Source organism: Gymnoscopelus microlampas, assembly GCF_963454915.1.
Source record: "Gymnoscopelus microlampas genome assembly, chromosome: 12".
Lineage (NCBI taxonomy): Eukaryota > Metazoa > Chordata > Actinopteri > Myctophiformes > Myctophidae > Gymnoscopelus > Gymnoscopelus microlampas.
Genome location: NC_139949.1, coordinates 34000508 through 34028106, shown reverse-complemented (window position 1 = coordinate 34028106; position 27599 = coordinate 34000508). Strand labels below are relative to the sequence as shown.

At 40.7% G+C, this 27599-nt stretch overlaps 2 protein-coding genes across 2 annotated transcripts; both read left to right on the top strand.

The window, feature by feature from the left end:
• On the top strand, positions 1-9985 carry LOC311057702 (15-hydroxyprostaglandin dehydrogenase [NAD(+)]). Its single transcript, XM_084074737.1, has 7 exons — positions 1-159; positions 1176-1299; positions 2855-2961; positions 5534-5630; positions 6195-6271; positions 7722-7885; positions 8516-9985. Exons 1-7 carry the CDS (start codon positions 67-69, stop codon positions 8634-8636), a joined length of 783 nt encoding a protein of 260 aa, XP_083930863.1. The 5' UTR covers positions 1-66; the 3' UTR covers positions 8637-9985.
• Positions 9986-22059: 12074 nt separating this feature from the next.
• cdx1b (caudal type homeobox 1 b) lies at positions 22060-27416 on the top strand (the record flags this gene model as incomplete). The annotated part of the gene is made up of 3 exons (XM_084073740.1): positions 22060-22528; positions 26636-26784; positions 27162-27416. 3 exons carry the CDS (start codon positions 22060-22062, stop codon positions 27414-27416), a joined length of 873 nt encoding a protein of 290 aa, XP_083929866.1.
• Between the last annotated feature and the right edge of the window lie 183 nt (positions 27417-27599).

Genomic DNA, 27599 nt, shown 5'->3' with positions numbered 1-27599 from the left:
TTGTTACTTTATCAGAGATAGTTTTGCGCTGTTCGGGCTGCATGCAGTAACTTCTGCTTCGCTGACATGGCATTAGACGGTAAAGTCGCTCTTGTAACCGGTGCAGCCCGTGGGCTAGGAAGAGGTTTCTCAGAGGTACTTCTTCAAAACGGTGCCAAGGTAAAACTTTGCCACAGGAATGTTAATGAAAGTGCATTTTTATTTAGTATGACTATTTGAAAGCGATACCGTTTAAGAGGGGGGGGGGGTATAGCCCTATCAATGCGTTTTACTTTGTAAACAATAATGCCAGAAACAATATAACTGCAAGTTGGTGTAAAATTGAATGTTGTCAGGTATCCACTTCTGGTGTCCACTTCTTTTTCATGCCAATGAACCCTAGATGAGAGTTGTTGCCTTTTTTTTCAACGCTGTGACCGTCTGTTGACCATTGAGAGATTTGAGACTAGCTCACTATAGCCCCGATATCAGTTGTGGAAAAAAGTTTTACATTTTTTACCTCAGTAAAAGTACCAATACTACAATGTAGAAATACTCTGTTACAAGTAAAAGTACGGAATTAAAAATTCACTTCAGTAAAAGTACAAAAGTATTGGCGTTAGAATGTACCAAAAATAGAGCAGAAGTCAAAAATAGAACAGAAGTTTTCAAATGTATAAAAACCTTTTGAAAATAGCAGATCTACAAGCTCACAATTTGTTGCATCGCAACGCATTGTGAGCTTGTAGATTTGCTATTTTCAAATGGCCAAAATGTATATAGGGCTGAAGAGGTTAATATATGTTTTGTAACAATAATACAAATCTACAATAAGTATCTAGTAACTAAAGTTTTCAAATAATTGTAGTGAAGTAAAAGTACAATATTTACCTTTGATATGTATAGTGGAGTAGAAGTAAAAGTACTGAAAATTGGAAATACTCTAGTAAAGTAAAAAATACCATCTTGGATCCATGTCTAGCTCACTATAGCTAGTATTCCCCTGGCTTTTCTTGTGACTATGGGTTGTCTCCATGCTGCATCTTTGATGGCTTCATGTGTGTTTGACAGCACTCTGCTAATAATGGCCCCCCTGTAGAAACTTTGAGGACCCCTAGCCCTAAGGGTCTCGGACCCCCTGTTGATGACCCATGCTTATGGTATAGCTATACCTTTTTTATAACTTTACATTGTAGGTCGCTCTTGTGGACCTGGATGAATCGGTGGGACAGAGTTTAAAGGCAGACTATGATAAAGAGTATGGACCAGACAAGGCGCTGTTCCTGTCCTGTAATGTTGAATCAGAATCACAACTCAAAGGTAGGCTACATCATTAGGCCTATTCATTATTCACCTGTTTTATCCTTTCCACATATGCAAAGGCTGTGAGAGAGAACCGCAGAAGAGGAAGTTCTTTTGTTACCACTGGCAAACTTATCAATAGAATTATTATTTTATTTATTTTAGTTTTTGTTAAAGTTCTATATTCCGATAATCATACTACAGCGTTTTTGTTCAGTACAGAGTTCTCCCCATCTCTCCCGCTCTTTGTAAATAGAAATACAGTTTCCGCTCAGGATGCAAGGAGAGAGAACCCTGCTACAAAGATCATTTATCAGCTTAAATTTGAGTGTAGTTCTGCTTTTCTTATCACTTCCAATTTCACTTGTTTATCTTGTATACTGTATGAGTTCTCTCTCCTGGATGGATACAATTGGTATCCTGACCTGAACATTTATTTTCTGTTAAGCCAGGGGTTTTCAACTGGTCGTCCGTGAAGGTATTGCATGTATGAAACACTTTTGAAGATCACACAATTCACAGAGCAAAAACCAAATGTATTTGACCTTTTACTACACATCACTGTGAGAGTGGTATTTTCCACACTGGCATACCTGAAGAATTTGTTCAGGGCAAGGTCGAGCCAGAAAATGACATAGGACTTTGTACCCGGTCCATGGACCACTAGTTGAGAAACAGTGCACTAAATGACCGGGTGACCTAAGATGACGCGTCAATGTTGTCAGTTACTGGGAAGTCGGAGGTTGAGAAGTTCCACAGAAAAGGGAGTTAGCATCTGAAGAAGGGGAAGTATTGTGCAACGATTATCAAGCCCTTAACAGTTATTATTTAATTTTAAGCTTTTCCCCCCACACCACGCCTATAGCTTTTCCCCCAACACCACACCTATTAAATCTAATACTTTATTACATTTGATGGACTTATGAAGTATTATTAGTTAATTTAGTTATTGTTAGTTATTTTAATACATTTAACAAAGGTACAATTTATGTATTTACATTCAAAAATAATTCCCATGGACCGCCTGTAAACCTAATTATGCCTAGTTATGACTAGTAGTCTGTGGACCATTGGTTGAACAGTGTTATAAAGCATCATGAGTATTTATGAGTTCTTATAACTATAATTATACTGCGTTAAAAGCAGATTATAATGCATTATAAGTATGTGTATAATGCATTATAGATATGGGATGCATATCAAGTGTTACCTGAAAACTAATCTTAGCCCATATCCCCACCCAACACAACAGTGGTCCCCAGGTTGATTCTTAGTCAGGGTGGTGGTCCCTGGTTCACAATCAGTTGTTGTTAAGCGCTGTGTTAAGCGCTGGAGAGACTGGTAGAACCTGTTGCTGAACAAACACACACACATACCAATGATTGCTATTGGAATATAGAGATGTAAATAATATTCTTTAATAGTCCGTATGACTTAACTCAATATACATTGTGCATAGTTACTATGCAGTTATTTTCTTAGGTGTCTTGCTTAAACTGTATTTTTGCCAAAAGCCCAATTTAACCCAAAAAGAAGCCAGTCATTTTCTAATTGTTTGTCTTTATCTATACAGATGCCTTTCAGAATACTATGGACACTTTTGGACAATTGGACATTGTCTGCAACAATGCTGGCATTATGAATGAGGCCAACTGGGAGAAAACAATCTCCATAAATCTTGTAAGACCATGAAAAAACGGAACTATAAGTGATTGTGATCATGACATATTGTAGTCATGTGTGAGGCTGTGAGCTACATGCATGTAGCTCTGGTCCATAGCGTTATGGACCAGAGCTAGTTAACATGCACTCATTCACAGAATCCTCATCTGTTATTGTAGGGTGAGTGATGGCTGATTTAAGCAGACTATACAACTGTTGTCCATCAAATTAAAAAATGCACGCAGGATAAATCAACCATCCCTACAAACATTCAGGGGGAGAGACAAAGACACAAGGTCTTGCTCTTTAAGCACTTGTTTTTAGTCCTTGTTTTTGTGTGTTGTTTATATCTGATATACAGCAAGCAACTTCACGGAAATAAAGAACTTTGACCACTGGCCACTGTGATAAGGCTTAAAGACAGACACTAAGTAATTTAGATCAGTTATTTATTTCCAGGAAGCAGCTTGCCATAGCTTCGTAATAGTTAGCCATGGAAATATGTAAAAACAACATAAAAACATGTCACGACAGAGCTCTCTCCCCCTCTGAATGTGGGTGTGGATGGCACAGTCATGCATCGGGGAGTAACGCATGCCGAGGCATCGGAATGCATCAATAGGCTCAATGCACAGCAGCCATATTGGCATTGAAATTGGACCTCTTCTGACTTCCTTCACTGGTGTTACCAATGATACTAATTAAGACTGTGTTTAGCAGAGCCTGTCCAATGGGCCAACATGCACCATATCAGCATCCTCACTCTCTTTGATCAGAATGGAACAGAGTAACACCTGTGATAAGAAGTGGTCCAATTTCTTGCCAAAATGACTGCTGTGCATAGAGCCAATTCGCCCCACATTGGCTTAGGGTGTGACTTAAATCAGCCATTGCCCATCATACAGTTATTATTATAGCAAAAGTTAATTTCAGTTTTTTTCAACACTATTTGTCTCAAGAAGTAACTTAACTTCTCAGTAATTTTCTAGAATGAGATCTACAGTAGATCTATTCTCACGTGTATCTAGAAACATGCAGAGTTATGTCGTATTGACTAACCCAATGAATGAATGCATGCAGTGAAATGTGTGAAAGTTTCTAATCAGTTTTTTTTTGCTTCATTTAAATAGTTTTAGTTTATAGAGTCTATAGAGACAGGAATATTAGGGCAGAAGGACATGCAACACAGGTATCAGCCAGAATCTAGCCAAGGATGTTGTGGTCCAGTCAGCAAGAAGCATGTCCCTAGTATATGAATGTATATATATGTCACAGGTAGATTGGCATTCCAGGTAGATTGGAAGTGGAGCGCTTGTTTTTAGTCTCGGGGCGGGGCTGCGATGCGAGGACGACGACTACGACAACATGAATATACACACATACCGGCCTCAGTGACGCACTTCAGTAATCATTAGACTCCCCATCCACTATCACTGGGAGTCTGGGTTTGACTCCCGCTTGGGACATTACTTTTTCAAACAACCGCAGACTATTTTTTTTCCGCCGATAAAGTATAGTTTTGGACCATGACGGAGGCGCGCCGACTCAGGAGACCTTGAGGCCATGGAGGCGCGCCCGAGCGCCTCCAGGCGTGAGTGCCCGCGCCGACCGGCCGATGGTCTCCTAGTCGACTAAGCGCCGTCCGAGTTATGTACCGATAGGCACAGAATCGTGAATGATGTTGTGGGGACTGTGTTTGCCCCTCTATGGTTTGCCCCAACTGCCACTCACTGCACTAACATAGCCCGCCAGCCCGCCTCCTCAGGCTCACCCCCTTGTGCTTCAACTGCATGGAATAAGGCTGTTCGCGGGTGTGTGTGTGTGCGCGTGCGTGCATGTGCGCGCATGCGTGTGTGCGTGCTCGTTTGTGCGCGTGCGCATGCGTGCGTGTGTGTTGTGGGACTCATGTCTGGCTTGCATTGCCCTCTGGCGTTGGTTCTACAGAATTGCCTGGGGCTGGGGGGCGGTGAAAACAAGCGCTTCTTTTCCAATCTACCTGGAATGCCAATCTACCTGTAACATATATATGTACACCCAATCTGCACCTTGCAATAGCTGATTATTTCTGCACTCTTGCACTGCCACCAAGAGGATTTTTTTATTTGCGTTACCTATTACACGCTTAGAAATTAAAAGGAATTGGGCGTCTGCTGGCCTTGCGGTCCAGACGCAAACCACATATACGCTGGTAGTCCAGCATGACAGCGTGTCGCGGGTTCGACTCCCGTTCCCGAGGACCTTTGCTGTATATCTCTCCCCATTTTCTGTCAGCCTACTGTCCTGTCCAAATAAAGGCATAAAAAAGCCCCAAAAAATATATTTAAAAAAAAATAAAAAAATGAAAAGAAATTAATGAGTGGCCCACCAGCTGATTGAGACATTTGCTTCATCTTGAACTTTCCTTAAAGTAACACTTTAGTGAAACAGGACTGTCTGTAAGCGAATTCGCTCATGCATTGTACAATTGGAGAAGGTAGATTTCTAATTGTACAGTGCATGCAGATGCATGATGAAACTTCTTATGATCAAAGCTGTTGAACCAGAAGGCAATCTAAACTAAAAATGTAATAAATAAATACATATTTTGTAGAATGCGGTCGTGAGAGGGACCTACATAGCCCTGGAACACATGAGCAAACTCACTGGAGGTCACGGAGGGGTCATCATCAACACGGCCTCCATGGCAGGTACAACATATTGGTTCAGTTTTAACCAGGACAATTGTTTATTTTGAGTGTATATGGGTAAGGCTTATGTTCTAAGATGAAGAAAGAATTCTGCACACCGTCTTCGACGCTCCAAGAAAAAACTACAGTACAACGTTTTGACCTGCATGTGCGGTCTTCACACACCATGTGGTGTGTGCACTAACCATTCGACTATCGGGTCCCCCGGCTAATTAGTATTTGACCATGATTGTTTAGTGGGATTAGTCACACAGCCAGCTCAGATTTTGAGGAAGTGCAGAGTAGCCCTCAACCAAAGGGCATTCAAAGGCATTTCTCCAAGAGGACTCAAATATACAAAAATTGTTTTGGAGTGGAGGAGGACTAATAAATTATATAATAACCTTTTGATGGCTGATTTAACCAGGGACCGAAGCAGGGACTGTAAATTGTATTCAGCCGTCCATGCTCTGATAGGGCATGGGCGGCTGAATAAAATGTACTTTACTGACCAATTTCACTATAGTGGGACAAAACATGATAACATAATGAGTTTTCCTTCTTCTTTGATATCCCATCCTACAGGTTTAGGTCCTCTACCAGGCACACCAGTATACACAGCCACCAAGCATGGAGTGGTTGGCTTCACCCGAGCCATGGCGGTAAGCTACAAAAAGTATTCATTATGATGTTGAACCATTGTTTCAACAACCAACAACTTCGTTCTGCTTCATATTTTTAAAACAAATCACAAGTATTTCCACTTCCTATGTCTGTGGTGAAAATTAACAGGCTGGGTCATTCACCGTTCAAGATGATTTTTGTGACATCTTGTGTACAGTTACATAAGAGTAAAGATACTTTGGTTCCACTCCTTGGACATTGTAGCAGCATTAAACAATAAGATAATTTGTAAAAATATGCAAGTCTATATACAATATATTATAGACGTTTACGGGGCTATTTTGTTTTCACACACCTTCGTTCTTCCTCACTAGTACCAAAACCCATTTTTCCCGTTCCCCTTGCTGGCCAGATGCCAAATTTCATAACCCTGAAATTGTGTGTCGAGATCAGAATAGGCTTTTTTCCAACAGAGATCTACACATTATTCACCTGAACTTTAGGAGTCTCTATGCATTCTAACTATGCTGTCACCAAAATGTGGAATGCCCTACCAAAACCCATTATAGATCTCGACTCCCTACCCAAACTCAAAACTGACCTAAAAGAGTGGCTGACCTTAAAATACAATTGGGATTAGTTTAACAACTTTGAACACTTAAGTACTAGCAGCCTCTGGCCCCTGCCCCACCCTCCTTTCTCTGTAAATATAACTTTTGATGCTACTGTTTTTTTTCTTTTGTTTATTATTTATATTTTATTTAGCTTTTTCATCATTTTTTTAAGACAGTGAATCATCTGGAGACAGAAAAACTATACAAATATCCCACATAAAAAACAAGAACAAAATCACGTGAAGACAAAAAACAGAAAGGCATATCCATGTACCGTGTACACACGCACGCGCGCGCACTCGCGCGCGCACACGCATACAGCGATACACACACATACACACACGTATCCAAAAAACTAAAAATACTAAACATAAGGCCGCTGTTTAGTTTTTTTAAACTATGTATTGTATTGTATCATATAATATATGAAATACTGATTAATTGAGTACAATGGACCACAATGGAAACAAGCGCCCGGGGCTTTTTATATCATCCTTTTAGCATAACCTTTGACTGTACTACCTGTACTATTAACAAACTTGTTAATTAAGTATTCAATCAATCAATCAATACTGCTCAATATTATGGAAATTAGAGTACCTGTACTATTTAAATGAAATACGGTTGTGGTGGTATGTTTTTCAGAAACTTGGCTGCTTTAATATCAGATCAGACTTGGATGCCTGCTATAGACCACCAGACGGAAATATTTATTTTTCAATGATATTGATGAGATGGCTGAAAATAGGAACTCCAAATAATTATGGAAGTCACTGCAGTTGGAGTGCAGTAACAAACTGAAGACGAAGCACATAACCTGATTCTGACTTGTAATCTTGTGTGTCTGCCTCTTTGTCTTTGTCTGTCATATTAGGCTGCCTCTACCATATCAGGCTATGGCGTACGGTTCAATGCCATGTGCCCCGGTTTCGTTCAAACGGATTTCCTCTCCGCATTGCACTCAACAGAACAATGTGGGCAATTCTCACATCTGTGTGACGTAACCAAAAACCTGATGGAAAAGTTTGGGATGTTAGAGTGAGTTTCTCTTTTATTTTGTCTTTAGTAACATCTGGCTAAAAGTCCCTTCTTTTAAAAGTGAACGGTTAATTTGTTACACCAATTATTTAGTAAAGAACACAAATCAAAGTTGTTAGACCTTGTCTGTCTTGTCTCTATAATGTGCAGCTTAATCACCCGATTCCCACCTTGTGGGCCGTGACTGTATTGCAAGTGGGCCCCCAAATCATTGGCAAAACACGAAGATTTTAACAATATTTATAATATAACATTGATGTAAAAAACTTTTTTTAATGCTTATTACTGTGATATTAATAGGAACATAAAGTATACTATGTTACACTTGACGTGCATTTTGTGTTTATCATATTAATTTGATTGGATTGATCTATAAATTAAACATGCTCTGGGAAGGCACTGATTGGCTTGTGTGTTAAGTGGTCAGAAAAGGTTTCGAAACACTGATCTAAATAACATTCTTTTGAGGCCAAGCAATCTGAACAACATAACATGTAACCAACATGCGTAGTATAACTAGCATCTTTCAAAATAATAATTATTATTAATAATCTGCTCTAAATGCATAGGAATTTAGTGGACACAACTAAGACACAACTAATAACAGATGCTCACATATTTTCTTTCTAGGGTCTCTGAAGTATCCAAAAACCTCCTCCAGCTTGTGACTGATGAGACCAAGAATGGAGAGGCCCTCATTGTGCTGACAACGGGTTCACGTTATGCTAAATTTCCTAATATACAAGAGTAGGCGACTAACTTCTCTACATCTCTCTGGTCCAGAGATATGACTGATTATGTCATTTTGACCTTGATTGTGACTTTAACCTTTTCAATCCAAAAGGTGTCTCCATTCACAAATTGATGTGAGCTCTGCCCACTATATCCTATATATACAGTACCTGCATTTTGAGGCACTGTTCAGTATACCTGATGAAGGCCGCAGAGGCCGAAACATATTTTTTTTACTGCTCTATAAATAAATTATTTTGGGAGCATTAAGACGGTGTTTGGACTTTCTCTTTTTCTTTACAGCCTACTGATCATTCCCACCGAGTTTTATGAAAATCCAGCCATTGAGTTATTCTATTAAGACAGAAAGCGGTGATGATACTAGGAATGAAGTGTTGGATGAATTGGAGGAAATTTCTGGTCAAATATTTGAGTCTGTACATTGTATCCATAAACTATATGTCACATGCTTATTTTTTAGCCCGTTTGACAGTTGCATACCTTTATTCTCATGTGTGTAATATCCTTATGTTCTGTACCCCACATAGAGAACTAGATGCTTGAGCTTATGGTGTTAAGCAAGTTGCATGCCAATGAATAACGCTCAAGCCCAAAATGCAATGACCACTCTGGTGGGTGTGAGGTTACTCTGTAAAACTTGAAATATTATTTTTTGTTTAAATGTTTTTTTTGTTTGCAACCCTTGAGTAATGTATCCCTTAATGAACACAAATTGACTGTTTGTTACTAGTCTCGCGTGGCCAGACTGTTGCCTCCCATCATTTTCAAATGTTTCCGGTCATACAGTCTGGGACTCGGAAGCTCTGATCATGATTAAAATATAAAGCGGATGTGAAGCCTCCTACCCACTTCCGTTTCGTCTATACAGTCGCGCAAATTTATCCTAATATAAATCAAAATCATCTAAGCATATATAGCTTGATGCTAAGCAGAAATGGAAATTTAAAAAAATATATATATTATTGTGAACGGAAGTGCCAGCTTCCACTCTCCGATTTCGGGAGGTGTAGTTCCAGACTCTATATAGCATTGGGAGATTGCGGAATAGTTGTCTGGCTACGCAAGACTAGTTTGTTACTGATAATCCACAATGTCACAGAGTAAGACATTTTGTTCTATGTTGATAGGTCCGTTTTATCTACTTTATCAATAAATAATGACTTTGTATGTGTCATAATTTGCATAAGCCCAAATCATATAACTATTTCTTCTTGAATTCTGGTGACATTTAAAGTAATTAAAAGTAACAACCCAAAGTATGAAGGAGGAAAAGAGGAGTGCTTATCAATTAAGCTTAACTATCTACAACTACACTGGATATATTGCACTTGCCATGACCAAACATTACTTTGTTTCGCGAGGTGGTAAGTCTGAGTGGCCATCCTGCCAGCTAGAAAACAAACTTGCATGTTTAATACTCTCTCTGCTTTTTCTTTGTGTGCAAATGTACTGTAGGCTACAAATGACTAAAGTGCATATGCTGTGCAAAAATAAATAATTCAATCAATACTGGTGCAATACACTATATATGTGCAAAATAAGTTAAATGTGCAATATAGTGCCAAATATAAGTAACAGGTCGAGGACCTCTTCGTTACACTTGGTTTCAGAGCCTGGAAGATAGAGGGAGAAGAACTTTGTCGTCTTTCTTGACTAAATGGTTTGCTAGAATCTAGACCTAGCCAGTAGCCAGGCGTCTCCACAGCACAGTCCACATGATGGTGAATAAATGCCTGCAATAGGCGGTGACCAGAAGAGTGGGCACCATTTATTTTGTATTTACATTTTTGTATTTATATGGGGGCCACATACCTAAAATCATTTTGTATGACATTTAAGGCCTAATATCATATGTCTAAAATTGCCACAAAACCTGTGGATAGACAGTCTTTTTTCGGCCTAAACAAGAAGTTGAAAGGTAACATCATGTTTCTTTATGTTATGTCCGACCATTTTTCAGAGCATAGCCTACATTCCTCCCCCCCCCCCTTTTTTGTTTACAATTTGGAGGGGGAAATAGCTATTTCACTGAGGTGCCTACAATGTTAAGTTGGCCACTCAACATATCCCAGTAGGCTAGGCTACTGACAGATTCTACAGGTTGAGCACTCCCATATGCCCACACAAGTCAGCAGGCTCCAAGTCTCTGGATTCCACAAACTTCATAGAGCTGGCACTAAAGTTAAAGGTAGGGTAAGTGATATTTTTGGATACAAAAAGGTTAAAAACCTATTCTGTTGATAGTAATCATTGCTATAGTATAGTGTTGTTTGTTCAGTAACAGAGGTCTCCATGTCTCTCCAGCTCTTTAATAAACAGAAAATACATTTTCATGTGGGTGACAACATTTCAGCCAATCAGGAGAGAGTACCCATTCATCAGCTTCATTTTTATAGTGTTCCTGTTCCAATTTGCTCTGCTCATTTATTTGTGTCATCACTTGCCATTTCACTTGTTTAATATGTATCCTGTATGAGTTCTCTATCCTGATTGGATCAAATTGGTATCCTGACCTGAAAATGCTTTTTCAGTTTAATAAAGAGCTGGAGAGACTCCTGTTACTAAACAAACACTGCAATGAGTAGTAGGCTAACTCTCAGATATAGAACTATTTAACACTTATTTTAACCAAAGAAACCTACCTTTAAGGTGAGTGTGAGTTGATGGAAAAAAAAAAGAGGTAAACATTGTTCATGTGTATAGGGAGCGAAAGTATACTGTAGGCTACATCTTATATCTATTTTTTTTTAAAGTCTGACATAAAAGGCTATTATCCATGACGTCAATTGGCATTATTGCTCAAAAGACAATTTAGACTAATTAGGCCACTACGCATTATGCCTGCCTCCCTGTAACTTCACAACCGTTGTAGCCATGGTTGTGGCTGTTTTCCCTGGCCACAACCACTGAACTAATGCATTTTACCAGAAGATGGCGCTCTCAACCAATTCAGACTTGTGGATTTACTTATTTAAAAATGTTTAATACCCTTAGTTTTTAGCACATTGGTCATACCGTCATATATTTACCAATTTTAATCTTCAGACACAAGCCATGTCTTACAAACAAGTTAACTGCATGATAATCTTTTGAGACAAATCTAAAATAAATGAATATCTTATGATTGTTCAAAAGGATTAACTGAGAGATTGACACCTCAATACTCCCGCATGCAGAACTGTCTGTAAAACATGTCCTTTATTGTTTTTGAAATAATAATAAGATTCTAAAAATATTTTTGTTCTTTAATAACTAATCTTGTTATATAAGCCTTTAAATTATTAGGCTTGCTTTATCCTGTAATTTAAAATATAATGTATTACTAAATAAAATAACAAAATACAGTACATTGTATTGTACACGTCCACGGGAGGTCCCTTTACATTTGTGTTACATTGATAGCACGTTTGCCTTAGTGTGGGAATATAAGACACATAAAATATGATAGGCTACAGCTACACAATACAGAACATAAGACAGTATTACCACCAAGATAATCTGATGGGATTCTATTAGATAATGTGCAAAGGTTGCTAATTATAATCGATTCTCTTAATCGCAATATAGAGAACCGAATTAATGTTAATGGAATTGTCCATCTTAATTTCTAGCAAGTCGGCTTTAGTATTATTCTTGTGGTTTACTTATGGCTTCTGATTGCATTCTTGAAAATAATTTCAAAATGTTGACATTAATTTCAATTACCTTAAAATCATTATGAGAAAGGCGATCATTAAATAAATGCTTAGGTTGTTGAAAAATGCTTTAAAGTTTTATTCAAATATTTACACATTATTCAAATGTTATTTATAATTAAGCTTAAGGTTTGAGTTATCACATGATTTAGTTAATGACCTTAGAAATGTTTTCAAATGTTTATTTTAATTTTTATATAACCAATCTGACATTGTTTTCTGAAATAAGGAGAGGACCTTCCTGTCTTCATGATGATGATGATGATGATAATAATAATGATTGTGTACAGTTTGTTTTTATTCTCCTGCAAAGTTGTTTTAATTTACAATATTCAATTGCACCAATTATAATGTATTTAGTTTTTATATTGGACCTTCATCTGTTATTTTTCTGCCAAGGACTTTGTAACTTTGTCATGAAGTATGAATAACGTTTATTAAGTATACATTTCTATATATACAGTTGAACAGTTCATTTTAATATACATATTTATTTTATTCCAAAACCACTAAAAGGAAAATTAAATTTACTAAATTCTACCTCAGTTCTGGGAACAAAATGGTGGCTGTCATAACTTCCATTTTAGGTCATATGATCAGCATGTAGTGAGGTTATCAACATCATTCAGACCACACCTGCAGGAGCATCGGTTTGTCACGTAGCAAGCACAGTGCCAAGTACCAGCATGCCTCCAGCTGGCACCAGACGGTTCTCCAATTCTTTTCATGTCAAGGACCCCCAAATTAATATATATTTGGCCACAGACCCCCATCTGAACATATTTTGTGGCAGGGACCCCCATACAATATTTGTGCTGTTAAAAAAATGTTCAAGTTATTTTGAAAATAGCAGATCACAACGATTTTCAAATGACCAATGTAAACAGGTTTAATTTAAACAGGAGTTGTTAAACTGATTTTGCTGGGGACCCCCGGAACCCCCCCCAAGGACCCCTGGGGGTCCACGGACCTCACTTTGAGAACCACTGCACAAGACTGTGTCATAAGCCATTATCAGAATTGAACCAATGACCCAGAAAAGAAAAGAAAAAAACACAAACCTCATCCAAGAACTTTTACAATAAAGTGAAATTGCTTAACTGATTGCTGACCACCAACGTTCGGCGTTCTCTTTGAGCTGTGTGTCCAGGACAGGGATGCAACTCTAATATGGACAACACATGTCTGTAGCAACACATATTTGAAAATATACTGGCCATGACATTACTCTTACTGGCCTGTCTTACTCTTACACTTACTCTGTAGTACAGCAGATTGTGATCTTCAACGACACAAACTGACATAGATTAGCAACTATACTTGCTTTTATAAACGTCTGCGGATGTTTCTGGGTTAAAGTTAGAGTAGGGCGATCACATGCAAATTGTGTCAAGGTGAGGAACAAGACCCATGCTCTGGGTCCTAGGAAGGCAGTAAAAAGCTCCAACCTTTACAACCCGCCACCATGATCAAACTTTCCATAAACTGGAGGTTTATGGCTTTTGGCTGGTTAATGGTTTACGTGGAGACAGGTGAGGCACACAAGATGGAACCCATGTATCTGTACAGTTTTGCTTTCTTTCTGTTTGGTCCTCTCTTCACATCAATGTATGCGTGCTGCATACATTGATTCTTCTTGACTATTTGTTCTCCTGCATCCAATTGCAATATCTGATAATAATCAACCCAGCATTGATATGTTTAACTTGTGTGTAATGAAATGATTCATTGATCCTGTTGTCATTAAACTTCTAATACTGCTCACTTGGTCTTATACCTTATATTCCTTGTATTCATCTTTTCTTTTCTTTTCTTTAAATTTGTAATTCCCTTTGTATTTTATAATTTCTGTCATTTCTCATGTATATGTTGCTCCTAAGACGAAGAGCAATGCACTCTTCTCTCTTCTCTTCTCTTCTCTTCTCTTCTCTTCTCTTCTCTTCTCTTCTCTTCTCTTCTCTTCTCTTCTTCTCTTCTCTCCTCTCCTCTCCTCTTCTCTTCTCTTCTCTTCTACAACATGTGTTTCTTAGGGGATGAATGAAGTTATAAGTGCACTTGTGTGATACATTTAACTTACAAATGCAAATTTTATTCCTGAGATGATACCCACTGACTGAAGGCCAGATTAGATTTAATTCTTGGCCAGCCAGACCATGTTCTGCACGTCACTCCATATCTCTCTCTCCATGTTTCCTGTCTGTATCCACAGTACCTATAAAATTTGAAAAAGTATATAATCTGGTCTCGGTCTTGAACTCGGCCTCGCCCCCGCCGGTCTCGGTCTCGACTCAGTCTTGTCCCCTCCCACACTCGGTCTTGACTCGGACTCGGCCCTCCTCGGACTTGGTCTTGACTTGGACTCGCTTTGTGTGGACTCGACTACAACCCTAACACACACACACACACACACACACACACACACACACACACACACACACACACACACACACACACACACACACACACACACACACACACACACATATATTTTCTGATCAAAATAACACCTCATGTTATTTCCTCATGAAGCTCAGATAGCATGGGCAGAGAGACCATCTGTCTGGGAGACAGAAGGTCCCTGGTTTCCGCCCTGGTCGAAGTGTCCCTGAGGAACTCAATTTTACCCCTGACTGCTCTGGGCGTTGTATTAATGGTGCCCACTGCTCCTAATAGTTAGGATGGGTAAATGCAGAGGAAAAAGTGCGGGTACCACTGCCTTTGGGTGCTAGTGGGGGGAGCGGAAAAGGTAGAGACAGGTTAACTCAGGACAACTGGCAACTGGATAACCCCAAGCTCTTGGCTGTTAGAACAGATGCCACAGGGAGTTTTCTATGAAAATGGTGAGATCGGATCATGCAAATTACAGTTCTGGATACATTTTCAGTGTTCCGTTAGGGTGGATCCATGGTTTGGCATCATTGTTTGTAGTTACCTAGCAGACTGTTGATGGATTAATTATGTGCTTATTTTTTTAAGTAAAATATACAAATATCACGTTAAAGAACAAGTTCCAGACCCTGCAAGAGCTAGATGAAGGAGAGGAGGAAAGAAGCATTGATGGGATGTGGAAGGCTGTAAAGGAAGCCATAACCACAACCTGCAAAGTAGCACTGGGCCCACAGAAAGACAACCACAAGGCGTGGATATCAGCAGAGCAGTCCTGCATGGGTCCAATTTTGACAACCTGCGCTCGCCCGCCCGTCAATAATCAGACCCGTGGACCGTCCCGTCACCGTGATTATATCAAAATACAAACCAGACCCGCCCCAAAAATATCCGGCCAGTTGCAGGACACTGCAGCACAGTCACTGAAGAGGGTTGAGGAGAGGAAAGAAAAGGGGGTCATCCCTATGTTCCCCGGGTTCTATGTTCCCCCACTAAGGTTAGGGTTACGGTTAGATTTAGGTTAGGCCCTATGTTCCCCGGTGAAGAAAAGCATCAAGACAAACAACATAAACTACATAGAGTCCCTTGCAGTAGAAGCTGAAGAAGCAGCTAGACTCGGGAATCTGAAGGACCTGTATGCCACACTGTCATGATGGACCAGCAAACCACAAAGACCGGTAAAGGACAAAGAGGGAAAGCCGATAATTGGCGAGGAAGGACAGAAGAGAAGATGAATGGAACATTTCAAAGATCAGACCAACCCCACAAGACCCATCACACATCCAACAAGCAGACGGGGATCTACCAATAGACCTCAGTGCACCAACAAGGGAGGAGATCCGGAAAGCCATTAAAAAGCTTAGAAACGGTTAGGCCGCAGGACCAGATAGCATCCCGGCAGAGGCACTGAAGACCGACGCAGAGACCATGGAAGAGATGCTCCACCCTCTCTTTAAGATTTGGGAAGAGGAAAACACTTCATCCGAAAGGAAGGAGGGCTATCTCATCAAGATACCAAAGAAAGAGGACCTGCTGAGCAACTGTGCAAACTACAGGGGGATCACATTACTATCCATCCCAGGAAAGGTTTTCTGCAGGATCATACTGGACAGGATGAAGGACGTGGTAGATCCTCAGCTTACCAGCAGACTGGCTTCCGCAAAAACAGATCTTGTATAGACCAGATGCCACACTGTGCATCATTCTGGAGCAGTTACTAGAGTGGAACTCTATCGATTATGAGAAGGCTTTCGATAGCGTGGACAGGGAGACCCTCTGAAAGCTTCTCAGACACTACGGAGTACCAAAGAAGCTAACCAACATCATCAAAAACACCTACGAGGGAATGACCTGCAGGGTGATCCATGAGGGCCAACTCACGACGCCTTCTGTGTACGAACGGAAGTGAGGCAGGGGTGCTTCTATCGCCATTCTTGTTATTGCTGGCAATGGATTGTGTAATGAACAACAACAAAGGATCAGGATTTTTAACACCAATGTGAAGTCAGTCCTACTCTATGGTGCTGAGACATGGAGGACCACTGTAAACACCACAAACAAAATCCAGTCATTCAACACCTGTTTGCGATGAATCCTCCAGATCTACACCATCAGCAACAAAGAACTGTGGCAAAGCACCAACCAAAAACCAGCAGAGGAAGAGATCCTTAAAGGACAACTTTAGTTTTTTACAACCAAGGTTTATATTTTAACTTGTAATTAAAGTAATTAAAAGATGAGTGTTATTTTTTTTTCATTTACTGCTTTCTACAGTTTTGGCAATTTTCGTGATATTTTTTACAGTGGGCGGGGGCATTCTGTCCGGTGGCTAAATATGCCTTTTTTACACAATAAAAAAGGTCCTGTGGTCTTTGATGGCCAGATGTGAGTTATTGGGGGCTAGAAGAGCTACTGTAAATAATAATAAAGAAAACACTGTGTTATTGTGTAAAAAAAAGACATATTTAGCCACCGGACAGAATGCCCCCGCCCACTGTAAAAAAGATTGCGAAAATTGCTAAAACTATAGAAAGCAGTACATTTAAACATTTTAACACTCATCTTTTATTTACTTTAATTACAATCTAAAACATAAACCTTGGTTGTAAAAAACTAAAGTTGTCCTTTAAGCGGCGTTGGAGATAGATAGGCCATATACTCTCCATAAACCAGCCTCAAACACCACAAGACAGTCCCTAAAGGGGAACCCCGAAGGGAAAAGAAAGAGACGTCGGCCACGAAACACCTGGCATAGAGACTTGGAGGCAGATGCCAAGAAAATGGGTCACACTTGGGGACAGCTGGAGCTGTTGGTAGGAACATGTTATTCCAACCAGTTCCTTTCCCCTGCATCATGACACGGAGGAGAGGACACGCTATAGCCTCTCGTAGCCAGACTATATCACTGCGTCTGAGTCTGGTGCTTCCATGAGGACGTTTTTTTCCCAAGGGGCGGGATCACAAGTAAGACGCGCGAACGCGGGAAGCGAACGCAGCTTGAAAATAACAATAAGAAGAATAGAAAGGAATCTTAAAAGTGCAAATTAGTCATTTGGAATCCCATGTTACAGCAAAGCTAGCTACTGTAGCAAGAAGAAATCTCAAACTGTCCTCAAACTAAGGCGTTTTCAACTTGCCATCCGGCCTGAAATATGCACAAATGACATGGAATTCTTAGATATCCCAATAGATGAACTCTTGTAGATGCTTTTAGATGTGTTATTTTTGACTGTAGCTGCTATATTTCTCTCAGAGGAGTGTAATTAGTCACCCAGGGGCAGGTGGATTTCAGCCACACTGTAGTGCACTCTGAGATCTGTCAGCAGCCAATGAGAGCGTGAGTCACATGGGGGCGCGGCTGCACGCAGGCAGTGCACACAGACACACACACAACCCGAGCACGGTTTCATAGTAAGCTCCACTTGCGCGCCTCCTCCCGCTACAACCAACTACAAATTACAGTCTCCCATATTCAAATACTGGGCCCTGATTGGTCCCCCACGTCTTCTGGAGCAGGAAATGGATTCTCTATGGAGCGGTGCAGATTCGTCTGGTCCCAGGCTAAGGACACCCCTCTCCGACCGTGCCCCTTGGTGTAGCTATTCTGATAGCTACACCAATATATATACACCACCATATATATATATAGTTTGACTGAATCTCATGAGAATTATAGTCATATAGCAAATAAACAATGTTTCAATTCATGTGGAAAAAAATCCATATTATGCACCTTATATCAGACACTTGTCTCTGACAACTATGATCAGGAACTCGTATATGTCAATTACACTGGGAAATAAACATAATAATGATCATAACATGTTTATATGATCGGGCAACCCTTTTTACAACAGTATGACAGCCCATGCACCTCCGGAAACGTTTTGACAATCTACTATACACCCTCTCCACTCTGACCCTGTATAGAGTGAGCCATTTATTTAAACTAAACTAAATACTCATCAGTGTAAAACAATAAATCTCCCATAAATCCATAAAGATACAGATAATTCTCTCTTAAGCAAGGGTGGAATAGAATGGAAATACATGTCAGTGTTACAAGAGCAGTGGTAATGAGGAGGAAAGAGGAAAGTGAAGTACCAGAAGGTCACCCAGCTCAAATCTCTGGACCACATAAAAAGAGATGAGGAATTCTGCCTCCTCCCAAAACATCAGTCTTTGAGGAAAATGCATTTAAGCCACAAGTGCATGCATGTGGCCAATTGATCTGCATATATCTGATATGAACTGAAACAGGTAAATTAGTGACGGTTCCAACAAAAGTAGCTTTGACTACATTTATTTGTGTTTTTCCCCTTTGACATGAATTACAAACCTACATAATATATAACTGAATAAGCATTCGAGCCTTTATACTATAACTCAAATAAGTTCACTGATTCCCATTTTGATATAATAATGTTTGGGGGAGCTCTTGAAATAGATCAAATGTTCATAAAATGAGTTGGTTATAAAAATAAATGTTTTCATTTTTTATTTTTTTTACATAATATCTCTTTGATGTATGCCTCAGTTTAAAATGCAGTATTCGTCCCCACTGAGGGCAATGTGTCAATCAATCAATCAATCAATCAATCAATCAATCAATCAATCAATCAATCAATCAATCAATCAATTCAGGCTATAGTTTCCATTTTTCAGTTCATTTTCTAAATGATATCCCACTCTAGCCTAGCATGTTCGAGAGAGTCTTTTTGTAATTTTATGTATATATATTCTATTTCATAGGTTGTTCTTCAACTGTTGAATGTTGCGGACTGAGAGAGAGAACAGATATCAATGGAAAGGACAGTTCAAACAGATCTCTACAGAAGATACTGCCCTCCATATCTCCTTCACTACAACCCCCGAATCAGGGCCGGGGACAGTGTTGCCAGGTTTTGCGAGAGAAATAAGCAACCAGGTCTATGAAAACAAGCCCAAAAGAAGCCACATGAGTAATTTAAATCTACATTCATCAGCTATTTGAAAATAGCCGAAAATAGCCAATCTAGCCGAGCTTGTACATCTGCTATTTAAAAAAAAAAAAACTTGGCGAAAAAGTGAAAATATGTTTTGAAACATTCTGAGAACACAAATTTGGTATGGGAGTCCTTGGCACATAACATTTTTTGGCAGGGGACTGAGGGGCAGTATATGTGGGTGGGGGGGGGGGGGGGCAGAGGGACAAGACTAGTGAAAAAGGAGGAAGTTACCTTGGCGTCTGAGACAGAGGACCCCCACCCCCACCTCCTCCTCCTCCTCCTCCTCCCCTGATTTCAATGGGACAGCAGGGAAAGAGACAGAGGCGACTGCTAACCTTTAGATGCCCCCAGTTTATAACGACCGCAATATAGCCTCCTCTCCTCGCTACTTCCTCCACCACCATAGATATGGAATGTGTGTGTGTGTGTGTGTGTGTGTGTGTGTGTGTGTGTGTGTGTGTGTGTGTGTGTGTGTGTGTGTGTGTGTGTGTGTGTGTGTGTGTGTGTGTTTGGGGGGGGGGGGGGGGAGTCCGAAATTTTGTGATAGGTGGGGTGTCAGCATGCAACAATAGGCAGATAATAATGATTGTTATACAGGAACATAATAATAATAAGGGTAATAATAATAATAATAATAATTATTATTATTATTATTATGTTCAATTCAAATTGACAAATTGCCTATAATGATGTAAATTCACATTTTCACAAAATGTAGTCTTTTCGTTACGTTTAAGTTTGAAATTGTAGGCAACAATATTTTAGACATTATTTATGTATATCAGCGCAGTATCATTGATGGTGAGATCTGTGGCCTACTTGAAACTGCACATGTTTGTTCTGCTAAAACGAACATTTAGGATAGCCTTCATGCTGACTATATGTTGCTTTGATTTCCACTGTTCACTTTTACACTAAAGGCATGAAGCATATCTAATTGTCGCTTATATTAATGAATAAATAATGTATGCATTCACCTGCGCACAAGTGTGCTAGCCAGGCCAGCCGAGACCCATCGGCCTGTCAAATAGGTGCCACTGCCTATTAATCAGCTGACTTGCATAATGGTAGGCCTATATATGGTACAATAACTTCATTTGGTTGGTTTAAAACTTAATTGGTAAAATAATTTGCTAATTTACGCCAAGAGAATGTCTTCAAACCTTGCACATTATCCTTGTTTAATAGCAACTCGATCGAATGTGGTCATTGTATTCTCAGCGCAGGCCTACAGTCTGCCACTGATTGCGGATCAATTTGTATGCGTCGGGAGTATATTTTAATGTTTTCCGTTTCGCACATTACACAATATATATAAATTATTTCAAAAAATTACAAAAAGTTTAAACAAAATAAATATGTTTTATCAATTAATAACAATTCCAACATTTTTCAAAAGTAGGCTATTTCATAAATACAATGAAAAAAATCTAACAATTTCCATAAATAAATACCAAAAGTAAAATATTAGATTTTCAAGCTCATAACGCTGCCAAAACCAGGCGTTGTGAGCTTGTAGATCTGCTATTTTCATTATAGTTTGGGTCCCGGGAAAACGTTTAATTTCTCTTATGGGTCTTGAGCTAAAAAAAATTGGGAACCACTGAATTATAGACCAACTCAATTGAATGTGGAAGTCATTGTATTCTCAGCGCATATAGGCCTATAGTCTAGGCTGGCTGTCGGCTCAGGACGGCGCGGAGTATTTTTATTGTGATTTGTAACATTCGGGGGTCTTTGGTGGAAAACCCTTTGAAATGCAGACAGGAGTCTTCATGCAAATACACCCAAGATAGTAGGGAAAACACCAAGGAAGAACGCTGGGAATGAGAGAGGAGAGAGAGTGAGAAAGATGGAAAGGTTGTAGATACTTGAACGATTGGAACAGGAGGTGAAAGGGGAAATTAGACGAGGAATTGAAATTGAGAAATATACATTTAATGAGAGGGGATCATGATTAGAAATAGAGAACGTATAAGCCCAGTAAGGCCTAACGACTTAGACGAGAGACAGTGAAGGGGGAAGTGGGAGGAGAAGATGGAGGGGAGCGAGGGAGGGAAAGAGATATATGAGGGAGGGAGATGACTGCAATAAAACGCTCCACGTCACAGCAGCAACACTCTCTTAACTGGAGTTCAGTGGGAGAGCGCAGGTGTGGCTTTGGGGCAGGTAGAGTCAGAGATAGGGAGAGAGAGAGATAGACTACTCGCACACTGACACACGCACAACCCACTCGCCACACAGTCAGTACTGACAGACAAGACTCGAGGAGAGAGAGAGTGAAAAGAGAGAGAGAGGCACACTGGAGGCACACTATGCGCAGGGCGTCCCGTCATCATCATCACCCGGCAATATGTTCGTGAGTTACCTTTTGGACAAAGACTCCAGCATGTACCACCACCAGAACCCCGTGTCGTCGCGGCACCCGAGCCTCAACATAAACCCCCAGAACTTCGTCCCCACCCCGCCCCAGTACTCGGACTACCCCTACCACCACCACCACGTCCCCGGCCTCAACAACGACCCGCACTCGGGTCAGAACGGGGGTTGGAGCCCGGCCTACCCTCCTCCTCCCCGGGACGATTGGTCTTCGCACTACGGGCATCACCCGGGCACCGCGGCCGGCGGGCCCATCACGTCTAACCCTGCCGGCGTCGTTGGAGCCGCTGCCCTCGGCTTCAGTCCTCCGGAATTCCCCGGACAGCCTCCCCTTCTCCCCGCTTCCCTCAACCCCCCGGTCGGCCAGCTGTCTCCCAATTCGCCGCAAAGGAGAAACCCCTACGATTGGATCCGACGAAGCAGCGTCCCTCCCACCACCACAAGTAAGTGCCAATTTTGTCATGTAATTGTGGGATTTTTTAAAATTATTATTACTGATTGATTGATTGATTGATTGATTGAATAGGCTACTTTATTAACAGTTTGTAAAAAAAGAAGGGAGTACAGTACAAGGTCTGTTAAAAGGATTAAACCCAAGAAAGCACTATGGCTTGTTTCCATTGGGGTCCATGTCTTCAATTCATAGAAGAAGACTATATACTAGGCTATTTTATACAGTTTGCCAGCAGATTGCACCAGAAGTAGGCTACATGTAGCAATATTGTATTGTAAGATTGTGGTGGCCTTGATATTCAAATGCATTTCAGTGAAATATATCTGTCAGTTTTTGAATTGACATTTGCCTCATAATGGAGATAAAAAAGAGTAGCCTGACTACAGCAAAGTGTGCCCGTTCAGTGCGCACCTGTTAGTAACCTAGGCTATAGATATAAAACATTTTGAGGATATAGGCTTTTTATAGCTATTTGAAGTTTGGCCACTAAGTCACAATATGCCTTTTGGGGAGTGAGACAGTGTTGAATAAAACTATATAATAAAATGATATAGTTATAATGTTATGTAATAATGTATAACCGATAAGATGTGACCGTGCACATTCATAATACATATACCCTTCGAGGAAATTGCAGATAGAAATATGTATGTGAGTGTGTGTGTGTGTGTGTGTGTGTGTGTGTGTGTGTGTGTGTGTGTGTGTGTGTGTGTGTGTGTGTGTGTGTGTGTGTGTGTGTGTGTGTGTGTGTGTGTGTGTGTGTGTGTGTGTGTGTGTGTGTGTGCGTACACACAAACATGCTCTGACCATGCCCTGGAATTGTCCCGATGCCTAACAATATAAATCAATGTCCCACCATTAAGTGTTGAATTATTGTCGTAAATAGAGCGACTTGCCGAAGTCTGGTTTATAAGGGCTATTCGTTTATATCTTCATAACGCAGGTCGTTTAATATGCAATAAAACAATATTTTAGATTGACGTTCTTAAGTGGGTAATAAATCCACTTTAATTGTCTTTTCCACACCATGCATTGTTTGTGATAGCTGACATTCAAGACTATAACATCGTAAAAACGATCGTAATAATAGCTATATAAAATAATTAAACTTGTAAGGCCTATAGTAGGTCTATTAAACAAATTGGTTGATCACTTATGAGCCTTAATTTACGGAGGCAGGTGCAGGTCAATTAATCACCCAGTGACTTAAATTGCACACATTTTCATTTAGCAAATGAATTATATAGCGCTTCATTGGCAAAACCCCAAAGGACTATATTCCTCATTCTACAGTATAACGGACCTCAGGGTGACTCAGGGATAGGAATAATAGCTATTTGTGACAGAATTAAGTTTTTTGTCTATATAGGTGCTGGCTTTGAACCTTGCGCTCCCCGTTGGAAGTTGAGGGTTTTGATTTGATTTTAAACATATAGGCCTATTACTGTTGCACGCTCTCTTGTTAAGAACGCAAGCTAAATGCGGTATATTATAGAAACTAATATATGCTATTAAAATGCAATAGTATGTATAGGCCAGGCCTATTAGGCGTAGGTAGCCTACTGTTCAGAACGGCATAATAATGGCTATTCGTTATGATAACTTGATTCCACGCATATATCCACAACAACCTGTGTGTGTGTGTGTGTGTGTGTGTGTGTGTGTGTGTGTGTGTGTGTGTGTGTGTGTGTGTGTGTGTGTGTGTGCGTGCGTGCGTGCGTGCGTGCGTGCGTGCGTGCGTGCGTGTGTGTGTGCGCGCGCATGGGTGCATGCTTGCGTGCGTGTGCGTGTGTGGGGTAGGCCTTGGCTTGTCATGTAACTTTCCCGATGTCCTCCCCATTAGAAATACGACAGGGATCAAACGCAGTGCTTCGTTTGAAGACGTTCGTCTGTAACTGGTTTGATGCTGTTGTTATGTAAATGAACGCTGTTGATATGACTCCGGGCGCGTTGGGGATGCTTGTAGCTGGAGTTGTCCTTCTTTGTTTTCTTCTTGTCCCTAGGCGGAGACTACAAGATTGTTCCGATCACTTTGATGTGTTAGTTGCCCCGTTGCCCCCCTCTGACCCTTCTCTGTTCCCAGCGCAGTATTCATGTGCTTGTGCGCCTGTGCTTTTCTATACCTTTAACATTACTGTTTTCCCAATATCTGCAGGGATTTTTGTGAATTTCATTTAATTCTACTGGGCAATTATTCTAATTATGTAACCTAATAACATCCTATACAACATATTTCCCTTTACACAAAACACATTTTGGTAGTTATTCCCCAAGACCAAGTTTGGTTACAAACGTCCTTGATTTAGGCCAGGAAAGTTTAAACCCCTTTAAAAGTCAACATACAGCTAAAAGTTAGTGGCAGCTTTTTCTTTCTTTATTTCTTTCTTTCTTTCTTTCTTTCTTTCTTTCTTTCTTTCTTTCTTTCTTTCTTTCTTTCTTTCTTTCTTCTTTCTTCTTTCTTTCTGTCTTTCTTTCTTTCTTGTCTTACTTTTGTATCTATTTTCAGCATGGCAAATTCTCACAACCAAGTTCATCCATAAGTGCATTGCTTGCAAAAACAAAACAAAGCAAAACAAAACAAAAAACACAAGCATATTATTTCCATAGTATATGATTGCCTGTTATGATGGGGTTAAATATGGTGATTATGTTGTGTAAATCAAAGTAGGCCAGTCGGCTGATCATATTATATGGTGATTGCACCAATAACCCATGGTGCTTGCAGACTTTACGTGGCCTTAGATGGCTGTCTTTTCTCCGAACACTGCACTTACTCATTTTATCATATCGTTTTGTCTTTGAGAGCAGTTAGCATCCCGGAGTCGAATGTTGACTGGAATAGATAGATATAGATATAGATATAATCATATAGATATATACACTCAGTCTTTGTCTTTTTAAATTCATTCTCCCAGATCAGTTAAGAAAGTCTTGATAACATGTCAGTCAATATGGCTTTACTCTCCCTTCCATTTCAGTCCACTGTGAGCAGGAGGGGCTGTGCTGTGTCAACAACACAAAATAGCAGATCTACAAGCTCACAATGCTTCAAGGCACTGTGACTCTTGTGAGCTTGCTGATCTACATTCGGCGCACGACACCATATCGTATGATGAAGTGTGTGTGTGCATGTCAGGATGTTCAGAGCGAAGCAGGTGTGAGGCGAGCCCCCCCCCCCCCCCCCCCCACACACGCATCCCACACAGGACCCACCTCTCTGTCCCTGTGACCATGGACGGAGAAAAGTGCTTTTTGATTTACGGTCCTTCATTAGTGCAAGACTCCCCCTCTCTGAACCATTTATTTATTGACCAGACAAGTCAATTAAGAACAGATTCTTAGTTGCAGTGATGGGCCCAGTCTCTGTGTGTTTGTGGTTGAGAGTTTCTGCCCCTGCCAAATGAAGCAGAAAACCTGGAGTTTTGACAGATGTTCTCTGAAACTAAAATGTTTGAGGTTTAATTCAGCTAGTGACAGATTAAATGAAGAGAGCAGTAATGTGTGTGTGTGTGTGTGTGTGTGTGTGTGTGTGTGTGTGTGTGTGTGTGTGTGTGTGTGTGTGTGTGTGTGTGTGTGTGTGTGTGTGTGTGTGTGTGTGTGTGTGTGTGTGTGTGTGTGTGTGTGGGGTGTGTGTGCGCGTGTGTGTGTCCGTGCGTGCGTGCGTGTTTGCGTGCCTGCCTGTGTGTTTGTGCGCAAAGACATACCCTCTTATGTACAATCCTCAGTACTTCTGTAGTTGAACTTCTAACATTTGTACACTCTCTGACTGTACCTCTTATCTGCATGCAAATCCGTACCTGCCGGTGACGAGAATGTCTATTTGAATGGCAAACAGTTACATGCAGACAGGGAGTTTACAAACTCCATTAAAATGATTATGTGAGGGAGGACATGTAATGTGGCTATTTTACAAGCATATAAACACCACGACTGTATGTGCTTCATCAACATATTTGCGTATTCAGGGATGGTTTGATTTAGGAGACTTTGAAGTACCTTGGATTTATAACTCAGTAAGACACACCTTACATTACCCTGACCTCATGGTTTACATTTCATTCTATAACCTACTGTTCTCTCTCTTTGTGTGCTGTAGATGGTAAAACGCGGACCAAGGACAAGTACCGCGTGGTGTACACTGACCACCAGCGCTTGGAGTTGGAGAAGGAGTTCCACTACAGCCGATACATCACTATCAGGAGAAAGGCAGAGCTGGCTGCCTCGCTCAGCCTATCCGAGAGACAGGTATACACACTACTGACCTACTTACTGAGTGTTGTAAGACTCTTGTTTAATTGAGAAAGCAGACAGACTACAACAGCAAAATATAGGACAGTGGTTTTCAAATTGAGGTCCAGGGACCCTCTGGGTTCCTTGAGGGGGTTCAAAATGGACTGTTACAGTCTGTAACTCTGAACCAAATGAGTTACAGGCTTACAGGCTCTAACTGTGTGCAAATGGAACCAAATGGACCAGTTGGTACCCTGTCAGAGTTATGGGGGTCTTTGAAATTATTAAAATGTTTGAGAATCACTTATATAGGATAAGCAATTGGAAACTTTAAGTATCAATTATACTGACCCCACATTCTCTCTCTCTCTCTCTCTTTCTTTCTCTCTCAGGTGAAAATCTGGTTCCAGAACCGCAGGGCTAAGGAGAGGAAGGTGAACAAGAAGAAGCTGCAACAGCCTGCGTCCTCCACGACCACCCCAACTCCTCCCCATGGCAACCAAAACAACGGCAACGGCAGCAGCAGTAACGGAGGAGGTAGTCTGCACAGCAACGGCAACAACGTGGCCATGGTGACGAGCAGCAGCGGCAGCAACGGGTTGGTGTCCCCCTCCTCTATGCCCATGAACATCAAAGAGGAGTACTGAGGAGGAGAGAGGAAGGGAAGGGAATCGATGAGGGGGAAAAAGGACGGACACAGGGTTGAGAGTTGCGGAGGGGAGGAAGAGGAGGAAGAAGTGCAAAAGATGAAGGATGGACAGACACTGGAGAGAGGTGGAGGAAGAGAGGGCAGGAGGGGTTTAATGGACATAGAGGCTGGAGAAATTGTC

Coding starts and splice junctions, on each gene's coding strand:
- LOC311057702 (XM_084074737.1), top strand. CDS start 67: ATGGCATTAGACGGTAAAGTCGCTCTTGTAACCGGTGCAGCCCGTGGG. Junction 160..1,175: donor TTCTTCAAAACGGTGCCAAG/GTAAAACTTTGC, acceptor TTTACATTGTAG/GTCGCTCTTGTGGACCTGGA. Junction 1,300..2,854: donor ATCAGAATCACAACTCAAAG/GTAGGCTACATC, acceptor TTATCTATACAG/ATGCCTTTCAGAATACTATG.